Source organism: Octopus sinensis, linkage group LG25 (genome assembly GCF_006345805.1).
Source record: "Octopus sinensis linkage group LG25, ASM634580v1, whole genome shotgun sequence".
In the NCBI taxonomy this organism is placed as follows: domain Eukaryota; kingdom Metazoa; phylum Mollusca; class Cephalopoda; order Octopoda; family Octopodidae; genus Octopus; species Octopus sinensis.
This window is the reverse complement of record NC_043021.1, coordinates 495,731-511,380: the sequence shown is the minus strand read 5'-3', so window position 1 is coordinate 511,380 and position 15,650 is coordinate 495,731. Positions and strand designations below refer to the sequence as shown.

Sequence of the window (15,650 nt, the reverse complement as noted above, 5' to 3'; positions counted from 1 at the left end):
ACAAATATTTTCTGGTATTTATGTTGTCTAAATAATGTATATATTCTTTTACTTGTTTCAGTCATTTGACTGCATCCATGCTGGAGCACCGCCTTTAGTCGAGCAAATCGCCCCAGGACTTATTCTTTGTAAGCCTGGTACTTATTCTATCGGTTTATTTTGCTGAACCACTAAGTTTGGGAATGTAAACACACCAACATTGGCTGTCAGGCAATGGTGGGCAAACAAGCACAGACACACAAATACATACATATAGACGAGCTTCTTTCAGTTTCTGCCTATCAAATCCACTCACATGGCTTTGGTCGGCCCAAGACTATAGTAGATGACACTTGCCCTAGGTACCACGCAGGAACCATGTGGTTGGTAAACAAATTTATTACCACACAGCCACTCCTGTGCCTAAGTTACACAGCCACTCCTGTGTCTGTTCAGAGTTCAAATCCAGTTGGGGTGAACTTTACCTTTTACTGGAGTTGTTAATATAAAGTTTGAGTCAATAAACTTCACCCCAGAAAATGCATGGCCTTTATTATTATTATTATTATTATTATTATTATTATTATTATTAAGGCAGAATTGTTAGCACGCCAGGCAAAATGCTTATCGGTATTTTGTCAATCTTTACGTTGAGTTCAGATTCCACTGAGGTTGACTTTGCCTTTTACCCTTTTGGGGTTGATGAAATAAGTACCAGTTACACCTTGTGCCTTTAGTAGAAAGGATTATTATTATTATTGGTGTTGTGGTGAGCTGGTAGAATTGTTAGTACAACAGGTAAAATGCTTGGCAGCATTTAATCCGACATTTTATGTTCTGAGCTCGAATCCTGCCAAAGTCTGCCTTGTCTTCCATCTTTCTGCAGGCAATGAAATAAGGTACGAGTTGTGAACTGGGGGTCAGTGTCAGTAGTGGAGTGGCAGCATTGTTAGACTGCGAGAAAAAGAAACTACTGTTCCAGCACTTTTAACATTCTGAGTTCAAATTCCACTGAGGTCAACTTTACCACACATCCTTTCAGGGTTGACAAAATAAGTTATACCAGTCAAGTCCTGGGATTCAAATTTAATTGACCCCCAGTACTTGATAGATATTTTACTCGGTTCCTATCCCTATTTTCCAAACCTTGTGCCATTATTGAAAACAATTATGGTAGAAGATTGGCAGAAACAGTAGAGAGTCTGGAGAAATGTTTTGCCTATTTGTTCTGGTTCTGTATATTGTAAGTTCAAATTCCACTGAGTTTGATTTTGTCTTTCATTCTTTTGGGATCATTAAAGTTTTAGTGAAGAATTGGGGTTGATATAATTGCTTAATCCCTTCATAAATTTGCTGGTCTTAAAGTAAGTTAGTGGGGTTGATGGAATTGACCATCCCACCCTTTGTAATTGATGGCCTTGTACCTAAATCCTAAATAATTATCAACATCATCATCATTGTCAAGAACACATAAATTATAATAATTAATCAGTTTTACTTTATCTTCTAACTTTCATTATTATATCAATTTTATTTCCAGAAGAACTAATGTGGTTGAAAGGTATTTTTGATAGATTTTTATATATATTGATGTCATGTGGTCATGTCCTTGTCATGCAGCTGTATACTGTGAGTGTGTGTGATGTAGTAAAATGTTATCAGTATCTGTAGAGTACTGTGTGTGTGTGTGTGAGCTGGATGTTGCAAAATACTCTGTGTGTTTGTGTGTGTGACACAGCTTGGTTTTTATATATATTTCAGAACAAGATCTAGTAGTGAAGTACTCAATACATATTGATATTCTTTCAAAAGTATCAATAAGTATTGGTCAGTAGTGTTATTAGTAGTAGCAAGAGTAGTTTGTCCCCTGTCTTGTGCAGTACTGCATGACTGTCTTACAGCATGGTACCATTTGTCTTGTAATAAAGTCGTGTCTTCCTTGTGGTACTCTAAATTTCATAATAAGGTACTTTGTATGCTTTATTATGTGGTACTGCATGCCTTATAATGAACTACCATCAGGTTTTTTTTTTGGCATGGTACTCTATATCTTGCGATGAGGTACTATACTGTCTGTCTTGAGGTACTCTGTACCATGTAGTGTAGTGTTGCCTGTATGTCTTGTAGTGACGTACCCTATATCTTGTAGTCAATTTTGTAAGGTACTTTATGTGTTGTGTAATGAAGAACTCTATATTTTTGTAAGGTTCTGCCTCTTTTGTAGTGAGGTATTATCTTTGTTGTAGTGGAATACTCTCTTTATCTATCGAAGTGCTTTCTGTATCATGTACTCGGGTACACTCTGTGGTGGTGCATGGCTTATTGGTTAGGGTGTTGCACTCATGATTATAATATTGTGGTTTCAATTCCTGGACTGGGTGAGCAAAAACATTTCATTTCATGTTGTTCCAGTCCCCTCATTTGGCAAAAGTGAGTAATCCTAAAGTGGGCTGGAGTCCCATCCAGGGTGTGTGTATACACCACAGATTCTGGGAAACTGGCCTTATGAGCTTATGGCTCATGATCCTTTTTTAGGTACTCTCTGTATATTGGGTACTGATGTACTCTTATATGTCATGTTGTGAAATGTTCTCTCTATGTCTACGGTTTTGCAACATATAAATCAAATGAGGAGTACCTTCTATTTCCGGGTCAGTTTTATCTTTTATGATCTGCCATAGTCTGCTATGGCCTGTCATCACCTCTGATGACCTGCTATCCCTTCTCATTGTGTCCTATGACCTGTCAACATCTCTTTAGTTCGCAATGACTTCCGGTGATCTGTCATGGTCTTCTATGCCTTGTCAATACATCTTATGGCTTGCTATGACCTCTCAATGTATGTTATGATCTGTCATACTCAGCTATGACTTTGAAGGTCTTCCTACACTGATGCGATTGATGTGTCCAGCCTGAACACGTTGCAAGTCAAAGGAATAATGAAAAACTTCAGCAAAACCTATTAAGAGTCTATTACAACATGTCACATGTAGCTATAATTTGTTCTAATCACCCTAAATAGCATGTTCCAACATGTTAAATATCAGTAATGAAGCTGTTGTTTTTATTTTGTTGCCCCAGGAGGAGATCAAGTCTTCCAGAAAGGTATTTTTTTGTTTCCTGTTTGTATTATCTTTTCTGGAATTTTGGTCATTATTAGTATGTTCTGTTACACTCATTCTTTCTCTCTCACATACCAACCAGTCTCTCTAGTATTCACATTTCTTTCTCTCTCTCTCTCATGAACCAGTCTCTCTCTGCTATTCACATCTCTCTCTCTCTCTCACAATCTGAGTATATCTAAGTCACTAGGTTTTACATCTGTCTTGCATTTTTTGTTATAAATGCTGCTCAATACTCTGGACTGCCCAGTGCATGTATTGGGTGACCCGAGGGGCAGTAGGGCATGCTTTTGTCTACTTAGGTTTAGTATGATATAAACTGTAAAACTGAAATGACCTGGGGTTGTAACTCTTTGTTGAGGTGTCCACTCTCATATATCACTCTTATACCTCACCCAAAGCATCTATTATCTTCAATATTCACTCTTTTGTCATAGTCATCCTTTACTCATTAGTCAATACAAATATTTCAAAGATTTTGTGTCATTTCCTTCTTTTGTTGATTCATTGAAGTTTCAATTTTCACATTGATATTTTAGAAACTAATGAAATCACATTTTGATTAATCTATTGATCTCTCTTTCATAAAACAGCAAAACTAGAGTGTTGCCTGCTTCATATGATTGGTAACTTTGGAACTATACTTTTGCTACCGTGGGTAACATCAGGAAATATGACATACATACAATAATTAATTTTTATCAAATTTCTTGGTGTTTATACAAAATGAGGACATGAATATTAATTTTGAAAAGAAAAATATTTGTTACTTTGTTATTTTCTCCCTCTCCTCTTCCTCTTTCTATGATTCTTTGTCATTGTGTGTGTGCATGCGAGACATTCCTTTACTCATTGTCTGTTACCAAGCCTAGTATGTGCAGTCATCCTGTACTTGTGTTAAATCTCTCTGTATCTCTTTTTTTACACTCATTCTTCTGCTCTTTATACACTATAAGTACGACTAGAGAATTCAACCAACCAACCAATATTTTTTATTGGTTATTATTCAGTAGAGATAAAAATATTTCTTTCTTTCAAGTTATTTTCATATGAATTATGTAGAGCAATTTTGTTTTTCAGCAGGTGATTTGTGCGTGTGTGTGTGTGTGTGTGTACAGGGATGGTGCATTTTTTGTTTGTTTTATGTTTCTGTTTTCATTGTGTTGTTTTGGCTGATTTTCAAACAATGTCAACCCTGTACACTCTTGTAAAGTGGTTAGTAAATGAACAAAGATAAACATAGTGCAGAGAAGATTGTTTAGACATGCTGAAGAGACAGCAACCTCTCTAGTGTTGGTGCCACAATAAAATGCACTCAATACATTCTGTAGAGTGGTTGGTGGTAGGAAAGGCAAACAGATGTATGATATGTACAACCCTTGATCTTCTGGCCTTTCTAGATGGACACCAGCTCCAAATAACAATTGCTTTGGATCACGGTGGTCCGTTCATCCCATGCCAGCATAAAAAATAGATATATAAAAGGATAATGTTGATGTCTGATAATCGTGTTTCCTTCCTGTTTCAATCTGATTCCAAGATGTTATTGTGTGATTGTTGAGGATGATGATGATGTTTGTTACTCTTTTTTTTCTAATTTATGTTGGATACAAACATTAATCAATTTTCATTATTATTTGTTTTTTATATTTATTCATTTGCTTTTATTTCTTTTGTTTCTGGTTTTAGTGCCTGAGGTTGTCTCTACTCATTATCAGTTTGACAGTTTCAGTTTTGTAATCAGAGTTGTATGTCTTGTATTGCCTTAATGAATATATTTTTAGCTGCAGCTATAATTATTTTGGTAAATTTATGCACAGTCATAATTGATACTAATTGTGGCATTGAATTCTGAAAAGTTTGTCTTTGTTTCTTGGGGGAACTTGTTCCATTGGTTTTTTTTTTTTTCCTTTTTCTCTTTTGAAGTTTTTTTTTTGTGGGGGGGGGGTGTTAATGCCTGGGAAAGAGTTATTGTAGTTGGTTTGGTAGGGAGTGTGTATGTGTGTACCTTTTAATGTGAGTAGCTGTGTATTCATTCTCATATCCCACTGAGAGGCTGAAGATGGGAGAGAGTGGGTGCTCCCTGTTCCTACTTTACAAAATTGAGAAGAACCATTTTAAAAGGCCGAAGAGCTATAAATGGACATCTTCTTTACATAGGAAGATACCAGTGACATGTAAGATACAACTTGGAGTTGTGTGTGTGTTGTGGAGGCAACACACACACACTTTGTTATGTATGGGTGATCAAAGAAGAGAGAAAAGTATTTAGTGAGCATAAAGTTTAGCAACTTATTTGGATCTTGAACTTCATCCTGTTGCTACTCAAGATTTCTTGTTTCTCTGAGGTTCTTGAAGTTGTTTTAAATAGCAAAACAGTAACAAGAGACTCAATAACAACAGGGAGGGCCAGAACTTTCAGTGAATGAAACTATTTTCATATATATATATGTTAAATGTGTGTATGTGTATATATATATATATATATATATATATACACACATATACATATCTATCTAGCTATATATATATCTTTTGATTTCCAATGTGCATTTTTCGCTTATTTTTCTTCTTACTTTCCCCTTACATTGCAACATGTAGTTTCTATTTTCTTTCTCTCTCTCTCTCTCTCTCCTCTCTCTCTCTCTCTCTCTCTCTCTATATATATATATATATATATATATAATATTATGCATACATACATACATATATCCTTATTTATTCTGTTGTGCAACTTTATTCTGAAGAATGTTGGTCAAGTTCTGTTGGGGAACATTTAATCTGTTGATTCTTTGATTTCAGGAGATCCAGTTTGGCTGAGAGGTATTACTTCTGTGAATGCTTTCTTATTCTTATATATATGTATATATGTACTTTTGTGTTCTTTCTGACCAGATTCTTATCACTGTTGTTATTATTGAGTGAGAGAGCATTGCATGCCATGAAAGTGACACTGGGGTACAAATAAATGAAGTCCAAATGCTGTTGTTATTAATATTAAGGTGGTGAGCTAGCAGAGTCATTAGCTGAACAAAATGCTTAGCTACATTTCATCCATCTTTATATTCTAAAACCAAATTTTGATGAGGTCAAGTTTGCTTTTCATCCTTTTCGGAGTCTATAAAATAAATACCAGTCAAATACTGGGGTCACTATAATCAACTCTTCTCCAGCCCCTAAAAAACTGCTGGCTCTCTGCCAAAATTCGATATTATTATTATTAAGGCAGTGAGCTGGCAGAATCGTTAGCATGCTGGGCAAAATACTTAACGGCATTTCGTCTGACTTTAATGTTTTGAGTTCAAATTCTGTTGAGGTTGACTTTCCCTTTCATCCTTTTGGGGTCTGAAACACTGGGATCAATGTAATCAACCCTCCCCCAAAATTTCAGGCCTTGTGCCTATAGTAGAAAGGATTATTATTATCATCAAGGTGGCGAGTGGGCAGCATTGTTGGCACGTTGGCAAATGCTTAACCCTGAATTTTGTCTGACTTTATGTTCTGAGTTCAAATTCTGCCTAGGTCGACTTTGCTTTTCATCCTTTTGGGGTCGATAAAATAAGTACCAGTTGAGTACTGGGGTGAATGTAACTGATGTACCTACTCCCCACCGAATTTCAGAAAGGATTATTATTTATTGTTTTTATTATTTTTATTGTATTGTATGTGCTGTTGTTACTTTTCTTCTCTCTTTCTTCAATGTTGTTTTTTACTAACAACAAACACAACAGCAACAACTCTGGAAATATTTATAGCTAATTACAAAATAACTGCCAACTCAATTCCACACACACACACACATGGCATCAACACAGTAAGAAAACTACAACAGAGAGATGACATGAGCCATAAACGAAGAGTGTGCAAATCCCTTAGTCTACCCCCCCCCCCAAAGCCCCACCTTCTATCCATTTATTAATGTGATAGGGTTTATAACCAAAACATTTGGAGGAATGAATGGCGGAAGTTCGATTGTTGATAATTCATAAACCTGAGACAATCAAATTATTGGGGGACAATAAGAATGTGCCAGACCTTAAAATTTGAAAGTTGTATGGGTGTCTGATGGATGACAAACAAAGCCAACAAGATGACCCTCTTATTTCCCCCTCCTCCCCGGCATTGTCACTGAGCAGGTGAATGGTCGAAATAAACTCTAAAATATGAATGAAGAAGAGAAAAACTTATATTTGAAGTTGAGTCTTTAAAAATTTTTAAACAAATAAATCTAAATGAATCCCAGTGCATTTTCAGCTTTTTTTTTTCTATATTTCTACCTGTGTGAAATAAAATAACTTTGTTTTATATATATATATATATATATATATATATATATATACTATCAATACATCCCAGTGTTGCCCAGAAGTTATGCCCACATGGTTCTGGGTTCAATCCCACTGCATGGCACTTTGGGCAAGTTTCTTCTACTATAGCCTTGGGCAGACCAAAGGCTTGTGAGTGGATTTGGTAGACGGAAACTGAAAGAAGCTCATTGTATACATGGAGAAACCCTTTGACAGGGTCCCCCGATCCCTTATCTGGTGGTCAATGAGGAAACTAGTGATAGATGAATGGTTAGTGAGAGCTGTGCAAGCCATGTACAGGGATGCTGTCAGTAAGGTGAGGGTTGGCAACGAGTACAGTGAAGAATTCAGGGTAGAGGTAGGGGTTCACCACAGTTCAGTCCTCAGCCCTCTCCTATTTATCATAATCCTCCTGGCAATAATGGAGGAATTCAAGACAGGATGCCCCTGGTAGCTCCTCTATGCTGACGACCTTGCTCTAATTGCTGAGTCACTATCAGAACTCGAAGAGAAGTTTCAAGTGTGGAAACAAGGATTAGAATTGAAGGGCCTAACTAAAACCTAAGTCCTAATAAGTAGGAAGGCAGACAAACCACAAATCCCTTCAGGTAGATGGCCCTACTCGATCTGTAGAAAAGGCGTAGATAGAAACTCTATAAGATGTACCCAGTGTAAGCTATGGACACATAAGAGGTGCAGTAATATCAAAGGAAGGCTAACTGGGAGGATAGTTTTTGTATGTGGCAGATGCTCAGGAACAATAAATAACATTGAAAAAGTGCAGAGAACAACTTCTGCCACATCCCAGAGAGAAAAACTAGAAGTAGTTGATAGCTTCCGTTAGCTAGGTGACCAAGTCAGTAGCAGAGGAGGGTGCACTGAAAATGTAGCTGCTAGAATAAGAATAGCCTGGGCAAAGTTCAGAGAACTCTTACCTCTGCTGGTAACAAAGGGCCTCTCGCTCAGAGTAAAAGGTTTTTCTCCAAACCATTTTGTTCTGTATGCCTAATGAATTAGGTAGTCACATGATCATTTAGTCAATATTTCAGCTGTTGTTGTTGTTATTTTTGTAATCACAATACTTTACTCTATTTCTTTCTTCTTTTCTTCTTATTCCTTATCACAGTCATTTTTTAAAATTATTCTGCCTTCACCCCATCTTCCTCAAAATATTTTCATACCAAACTTGTGTGATCTTTAATTGCATGTTGTGTCCTTTCAACGTACAGTTTACTATTGCAGTGTTGTAAGTACAGTGTGAGTCTGTCCCTCAATCATTGTTGTACTTTGACACTCTTATTGTAGAACATTTGTGTGAACCCTAAACTGAAACTGTTCCAGGGCAAACGATGATTGTTTTGGGTGACTGTCCTCTATGGTGATCTAAAATTTAAACTTGTGCACACACACACGCACATATATACTTTAACTCATTTCCTATGTAATCTCTCTGAAATATTAAAGATCTAAACTTATTATCAGTTTAAATATGTTTGGGGTATATTTAACAAACGTGTAAGAATGCCTTTCACTGCATTTTCTTGCTGTTGACAAGAAATTTTCTCCATGAAAAAATTCAGTGAATGACCTTTACTATGGATTCGAATGTGCCTCAAGCATATTTTCATCTTGTAGCAAGTTTGTATTCATCTACATCATTGCTTAGTGTGGTCACCTTGTATTTTCAAGATCTAAGTTTAAAACAGTCTCCAAGTAAGATGCTGCCCTTTTTAAACCCTTTGGCATTCAGAGTATTCTATCAAATGTAACATTTATTTATCCACACGTTTTTGAATTTATCCAGCATTATCTTGTAATTTTGAGATTTCAATTGTGTGACTACTGTATATTTTTTAGAACTAGCATTGTAGGGTAGGTTAGAGAGACTGGATCTGGCCAGTTTGATCATAAAACAGGAAGAATATTTGGGTCAGTTTAAATGCTGAATGGGTTTAGATCTACAAAGAGATAACTTAGGGGACAATGTAATACATTTGGTAGACAGTATGGCCAACATTGAAACACATTTGGCAGAGAGTAGAACACATTTATTATTTATTTATGTGGAGTTTATATTTTATCTGTGTGGTATTTTTGTTAACTTCCAGGCAGGATATTGACCATGAGTTAGACAAGCACCGGCGAACTAGTTTTGACCATATCTCTGAACCAGTACACAAGCTGTCTATACAGGTATGTTGTCACCAATCATTTTGTGTGTGTGTGTGTTTTCATATATATTAACATGAAGAAAGCTATGAAAAGGGACAGTGGCTACATGTGAGAAGTGTGCTTAGCTTTCTTGGCTTCTCTGAGTGGATTCACATTTACTTTTAAAGGCATGGGTTAATGTGGAATCTCTATATAGTTACTCGATCTGCAAGAAATAGTAGCTAAGTCTTCCTTAACACTTTATAATATTAAAAAAAGGACACATTTAATGTCACCTTTAATCCTAGGTTCATTGAACTTGCAAATGAACGGCAATAACAACAAATAAACATGTTTTAGAGATAAAAATATTTTCTTTTCCACATTTTGCACTTAATTTCCCTTATTTTTGTATATTTTGATGTAGTATTTTTAGAGTAAAAAGGACAGTATTAAAATCTGTATATAAACTAGTGTTATTGGGGAGAGCAAGGGCCATACTCGGAACATTTGTTTAATGAGAAACAAGGGCAATCCCTTAAAATTGTGTATAAACAAATGTTATGGAGAACAGCACAGATCAAGCTCTACAACCCATGTATGTTCTAATGTTGTTGAAGGCAATTAATAGAATCCTATGTATATACTACGAGGTTACTCAGGTGAGTAAGAGTGGTTTAAAAGCTTTTCTGGTCCATCCACACTTGTTAGTTTCATGCAGTTCATCGTTTCTTTGTATTTACAATTTGATGAAAACTCTCTTTTACTACTACAAATACCAATCACTTAATAAGTTCATTGCTGGTTAGTTCATGTTCGTGCAAGCCCCATGTGTTGGTGTTAGCCCCATGTGTTGGTGTTATTCCTATGTGTTGGTGTTAGCCCCATGTGTTGGTGTTAGCCCCATGTGTTGGTGTTAGTCCCTGTTTTGGTGTTAGCCCCATGTGTTTGTGTTAGACCCTGTTTTGGTGTTAGCCCCATATGTTGGTGATAGTCCCTGTTTTGGTGTTAGCCCCATGTGTTTGTGTTAGACCCTGTTTTGGTGTTAGCCCCATGTGTTGGTGTTAGTGCCTGTTTTGGTGTTAGTCCCAGTTTTGGTGTTAGTCCCTGTTTTGGTGTTGGCCCCATGTGTTTGTGTTAGACCCTGTTTTGGTGTTAGTCCCATGTGTTGGTGCTAGTCCCAGTTTTGGTGTTAGTCCTGTTTTGGTGTTAGCCCCATGTGTTTGTGTTAGACCCTGTTTTGGTGTTAGTCCCATGTGTTGGTGTTAGTCCCAGTTTTGGTGTTAGTCCCATGTGTTCGTGTTAGCCCCATGTGTTCGTGTTAGTCCCAGTTTTGGTGTTAGTCTGTTTTGGTGTTAGCCCCATGTGTTTGTGCTAGATCCTGTTTTGGTGTTAGCCCCATGTGTTGGTGTTAGTCCCTGTTTTGGTGTTAGTCCCATGTGTTCGTGTTAGCCCCATGTGTTCGTGTTAGTCCCAGTTTTGGTGTTAGTCTGTTTTGGTGTTAGCCCCATGTGTTTGTTAGACCCTGTTTTGGTACCAGCCCCATGTGTTTGTATTAGTGCCTGTTTTGGTGTTAGTCCATGTTTTGGTGTTAGCCCCATGTGTTGGTGTTAGTCCCTGTTTTGGTGTTAGCCCCATGTGTTGGTGTTAGTCCCAGTTTTGGTGTTAGTCCCTGTTTTGGTGTTAGTCCCTGTTTTGGTGTTAGCCCCATGTGTTTGTGTTAGTCCCTGTTTTGTTGTTAGTCCCAGTTTTGGTGTTAGTCCCTGTTTTGGTGTTAGACCCTGTTTTGGTGTTAGCCCCATGTGTTTGTGTTAGTCCCAGTTTTGGTGTTAGTCCCTGTTTTGGTGTTAGCCCCATGTGTTTGTGTTAGACCCTGTTTTGGTGTTAGTCCCATGTGTTGGTGTTAGTCCCAGTTTTGGTGTTAGCCCCATGTGTTGGTGTTAGTCCCAGTTTTGGTGTTAGTCCCAGTTTTGGTGTTAGTCCCTGTTTTGGTGTTAGCCCCATGTTTGTGTTAGACCCTGTTTTGGTGTTAGCCCCATGTGTTGGTGTTAGTCCCAGTTTTGGTGTTAGTCCCTGTTTTGGTGTTAGACCCTGTTTTGGTGTTAGCCCCATGTGTTGGTGTTAGTCCCTGTTTTGGTGTTAGCCCCACGTATTGGTGTTACTCCCATGTGTTGGTGTTAGTCCCTGTGTTGGTGTTAGCTCCATGTGTTGGTGTTAGCCCCATGTGTTGGTGTTAGTCCCTGTTTTGGTGTTAGCCCCATGTTTGTGTTTGTCCCTGTTTTGGTGTTAGCCCCATGTTTATGTTAGACCCTGTTTTGGTGTTAGCCCCATGTGTTGGTGTTAGTCCCAGTTTTGGTGTTAGTCCCTGTTTTGGTGTTAGCCCCATGTATTTGTGTTAGACCCTGTTTTGGTGTTAGCCCCATGTGTTGGTGTTAGTCCCTGTTTTGGTGTTAGCCCCACGTGTTGGTGTTACTCCCATGTGTTGGTGTTAGTCCCTGTGTTGGTGTTAGTCCCTGTGTTGGTGTTAGCCCCCTGTGTTGGTGTTAGCCCCATGTGTTGGTGTTAGTCCCTGTTTTGGTGTTAGCCCCATGTGTTGGTGTTAGTCCCTGTTTTGGTGTTAGCCCCATGTGTTGGTGTAAGTCCCAGTTTTGGTGTTAGCCCCTGTTTTGGTGTTAGCCCCATGTGTTGGTGTTAGTCCCTGTTTTGGTGTTAGCCCCATGTGTTGGTGTTAGTCCCTGTTTTGGTGTTAGTCCCTGTTTTGGTGTTAGTCCCAGTTTTGGTGTTAGTCCCTGTTTTGGTGTTAGCCCCTGTTTTGGTGTTAGTCCCTGTTTTGGTGTTAGCCCCATGTGTTTGTGTTAGGCCCTGTTTTGGTGTTAGCCCCATGTGTTTGTGTTAGTCCCAGATTTGGTGTTAGTCCCTGTTTTGGTGTTAGCCTCATGTGTTGGTGTTAGTCCCGATTTTGGTGATAGCCGCATGTGTAATTGTTAGACCACGTGTTGGTGTTAGTCCCTGTTTTGGTGTTAGCCCCATGTTTGTTTTAGACCCTGTTTTGCTGTTAGCCCCATGTGTTGGTGTTAGTCCCAGTTTTGGTGTTAGCCCCATGTGTTTGTGTTAGACCCTGTTTTGGTGTTAGCCCCATGTGTTTGTGTTAGTGCCTGTTTTGGTGTTAGCCCCATGTGTTTGTGTTAGACCCTGTTTTGGTGTTAGCCCCATGTGTTGGTGTTAGTCCCAGTTTTGGTGTTAGTCCCTGTGTTGGTGTTAGCCCCCTGTGTTGGTGTTAGCCCCCTGTGTTGGTGTTAGTCCCTGTTTTGGTGTTAGCCCAATGTGTTGGTGTTAGTCCCTGTTTTGGTGTTAGCCCCACGTGTTGGTGTTACTCCCATGTGTTGGTGTTAGTCCCTGTGTTGGTGTTAGCCCCCTGTGTTGGTGTTAGCCCCATGTGTTGGTGTTAGTCCCTGTTTTGGTGTTAGCCCCATGTGTTGGTGTTAGTCCCTGTTTTGGTGTTAGCCCCATGTGTTGGTGTAAGTCCCAGTTTTGGTGTTAGCCCCTGTTTTGGTGTTAGCCCCATGTGTTGGTGTTAGTCCCTGTTTTGGTGTTAGCCCCATGTGTTGGTGTTAGTCCCTGTTTTGGTGTTAGACCCTGTTTTGGTGTTAGCCCCATGTGTTTGTGTTAGTCCAAGTTTTGGTGTTAGTCCCTGTTTTGGTGTTAGCCCCATGTGTTTGTGTTAGCCCCATGTGTTTGTGTTAGACCCATGTGTTGGTGTTAGTCCCAGTTTTGGTGTTAGTCCCAGTTTTGGTGTTAGTCCCTGTTTTGGTGTTAGCCCCATGTTTGTGTTAGACCCTGTTTTGGTGTTAGCCCCATGTGTTGGTGTTAGTCCCAGTTTTGGTGTTAGTCCCTGTTTTGGTGTTAGACCCTGTTTTGGTGTTAGCCCCATGTGTTGGTGTTAGTCCCTGTGTTGGTGTTAGCTCCATGTGTTGGTGTTAGCCCCATGTGTTGGTGTTAGTCCCTGTTTTGGTGTTAGCCCCATGTTTGTGTTTGTCCCTGTTTTGGTGTTAGCCCCATGTTTATGTTAGACCCTGTTTTGGTGTTAGCCCCATGTGTTGGTGTTAGTCCCAGTTTTGGTGTGTTAGTCCCTGTTTGGTTGTGTAGCCCCATGTATTTGTGTTAGTCCCTGTTTTGGTGTTAGCCCCACGTGTGGTGTTTACTCCATGTGTTGGTGTTAGTCCCTGTGTTGGTGTTAGTCGCTGTGTTGGTGTTAGCCCCCTGTGTTGGTGTTAGCCCCATGTGTTGGTGTTAGTCCCTGTTTTGGTGTTAGCCCCATGTGTTGGTGTTAGTCCTGTTTTGGTGTTAGCCCATGTGTTGGTGTTTAAGTACCAGTTTTGGTGTTAGCCCCTGTTTTTGGTGTTAGCCCCATGTGTTGGTGTTAGTCCCTGTTTTGGTGTTAGCCCCATGTGTTGGTGTTAGTCCCTGTTTTGGTGTTAGTCCCTGTTTTGGTGTTAGTCCCAGTTTTGGTGTTAGTTCCTGTTTTGGTGTTAGCCCCTGTATTGGTGTTAGTCCCTGTTTTGGTGTTAGCCCCATGTGTTTGTGTTAGGCCCTGTTTTGGTGTTAGCCCCATGTGTTTGTGTTAGTCCCAGATTTGGTGTTAGTCCCTGTTTTGGTGTTAGCCGCATGTGTTTGTGTTAGACCATGTGTTGGTGTTAGTCCCTGTTTTGGTGTTAGCCCCATGTTTGTTTTAGACCCTGTTTTGCTGTTAGCCCCACGTGTTGGTGTTAGTCCGTTTTGGTGTTAGCCCCATGTGTTTGTGTTAGACCCTGTTTTGGTGTTAGCCCCATGTGTTTGTGTTAGTGCCTGTTTTGGTGTTAGCCCCATGGTTTGTGTTAGACCCTGTTTTGGTGTTAGCCCCATGTGTTGGTGTTAGTCCCATGTGTTCGTGTTAGCCCCATGTGTTGGTGTTAGTCCCAGTTTTGGTGTTAGTCCCTGTGTCGGTGTTAGCCCCCTGTGTCGGTGTTAGCCCCCTGTGTTGGTGTTAGCCCCTGTTTTGGTGTTAGCCCCATGTGTTGGTGTTAGTCCCTGTTTTGGTGTTAGCCCCACATGTTGGTGTTACTCCCATGTGTTGGTGTTAGTCCCTGTGTTAGTGTTAGTCCCTGTGTTGGTGTTAGCCCCCTGTGTTGGTGTTAGCCCCATGTGTTGGTGTTAGTCCCTGTTTTGGTATTAGCCCCATGTGTTGGTGTTAGTCCCTGTTTTGGTGTTAGCCCCATGTGTTGGTGTAAGTCCCAGTTTTGGTGTTAGCCCCTGTTTTGGTGTTAGCCCCATGTGTTGGTGTTAGTCCCTGTTTTGGTGTTAGCCCCATGTGTTGGTGTTAGTCCCTGTTTTGGTGTTAGTCCCTGTTTTGGTGTTAGTCTCTGTTTTGGTGTTAGCCCCTGTTTTGGTGTTAGTCCCTGTTTTGGTGTTAGCCCCATGTGTTTGTGTTAGTCCCAGTTTTGGTGTTAGTCCCTGTTTTGGTGTTAGCCCCATGTGTTTGTGTTAGACCCTGTTTTGGTGTTAGCCCCATGTGTTTGTGTTAGTCCCAGATTTGGTGTTAGTCCCTGTTTTGGTGTTAGCCTCATGTGTTGGTGTTAGTCCCGATTTTGGTGTTAGCCGTATGTGTTTGTGTTAGACCATGTGTTGGTGTTAGTCCCAGTTTTGGTGTTAGTCCCTGTTTTGGTGTTAGCCCCATGTGTTTGTTTTAGACCCTGTTTTGCTGTTAGCTCCATGAGTTGGTGTTAGTCCCATGTGTTCGTGTTAGCCCCATGTGTTGGTGTCAGTCCCATTTGTTAGTGTTAGTGCCTGTTTTGGTGTTAGTCCCTGTTTTGGTGTTAGCCCCATGTGTTTGTGTTAGACCCTGTTTTGGTGTTAGCCCCATGTGTTGGTGTTAGTCCCTGTTTTGGTGTTAGTCCCATGTGTTCGTGTTAGCCCCATGTGTTGGTGTTAGTCCCAGTTTTGGTGTTAGTCTGTTTTGGTGTTAGCTCCATGTGTTTGTGTTAGACCCTGTTTTGGTACTAGCCCCATGTGTTGTATTAGTGCCTGTTTTGGTGTTAGTCCATGTTTTGGTGTT

General features: G+C 39.8%; 1 protein-coding gene and 1 long non-coding RNA gene across 11 annotated transcripts in view; one reads left to right on the top strand and one right to left on the bottom strand.

The window, feature by feature from the left end:
* Positions 1–15,650, bottom strand: part of LOC118767841 — a 94,030-nt gene that overhangs the window by 43,325 nt on the left and 35,055 nt on the right. The window lies entirely within an intron of this gene.
* LOC115224204 (ATP-binding cassette sub-family C member 9-like) overlaps positions 1–15,650 on the top strand; it is a 99,173-nt gene that overhangs the window by 52,781 nt on the left and 30,742 nt on the right. For 3 of the 10 annotated variants that reach the window (XM_036513132.1, XM_036513141.1, XM_036513139.1), the window contains 4 exons: positions 1,520–1,540; positions 3,061–3,084; positions 5,904–5,924; positions 9,517–9,601. In XM_036513132.1, coding sequence (XP_036369025.1) covers positions 1,520–1,540; positions 3,061–3,084; positions 5,904–5,924; positions 9,517–9,601 — 151 coding nt within the window. The remainder of the gene's footprint in view (positions 1–1,519; positions 1,541–3,060; positions 3,085–5,903; positions 5,925–9,516; positions 9,602–15,650) is intronic. The other 7 variants (XM_036513134.1, XM_036513135.1, XM_036513133.1 and 4 more) reach the window with 7 other exon arrangements.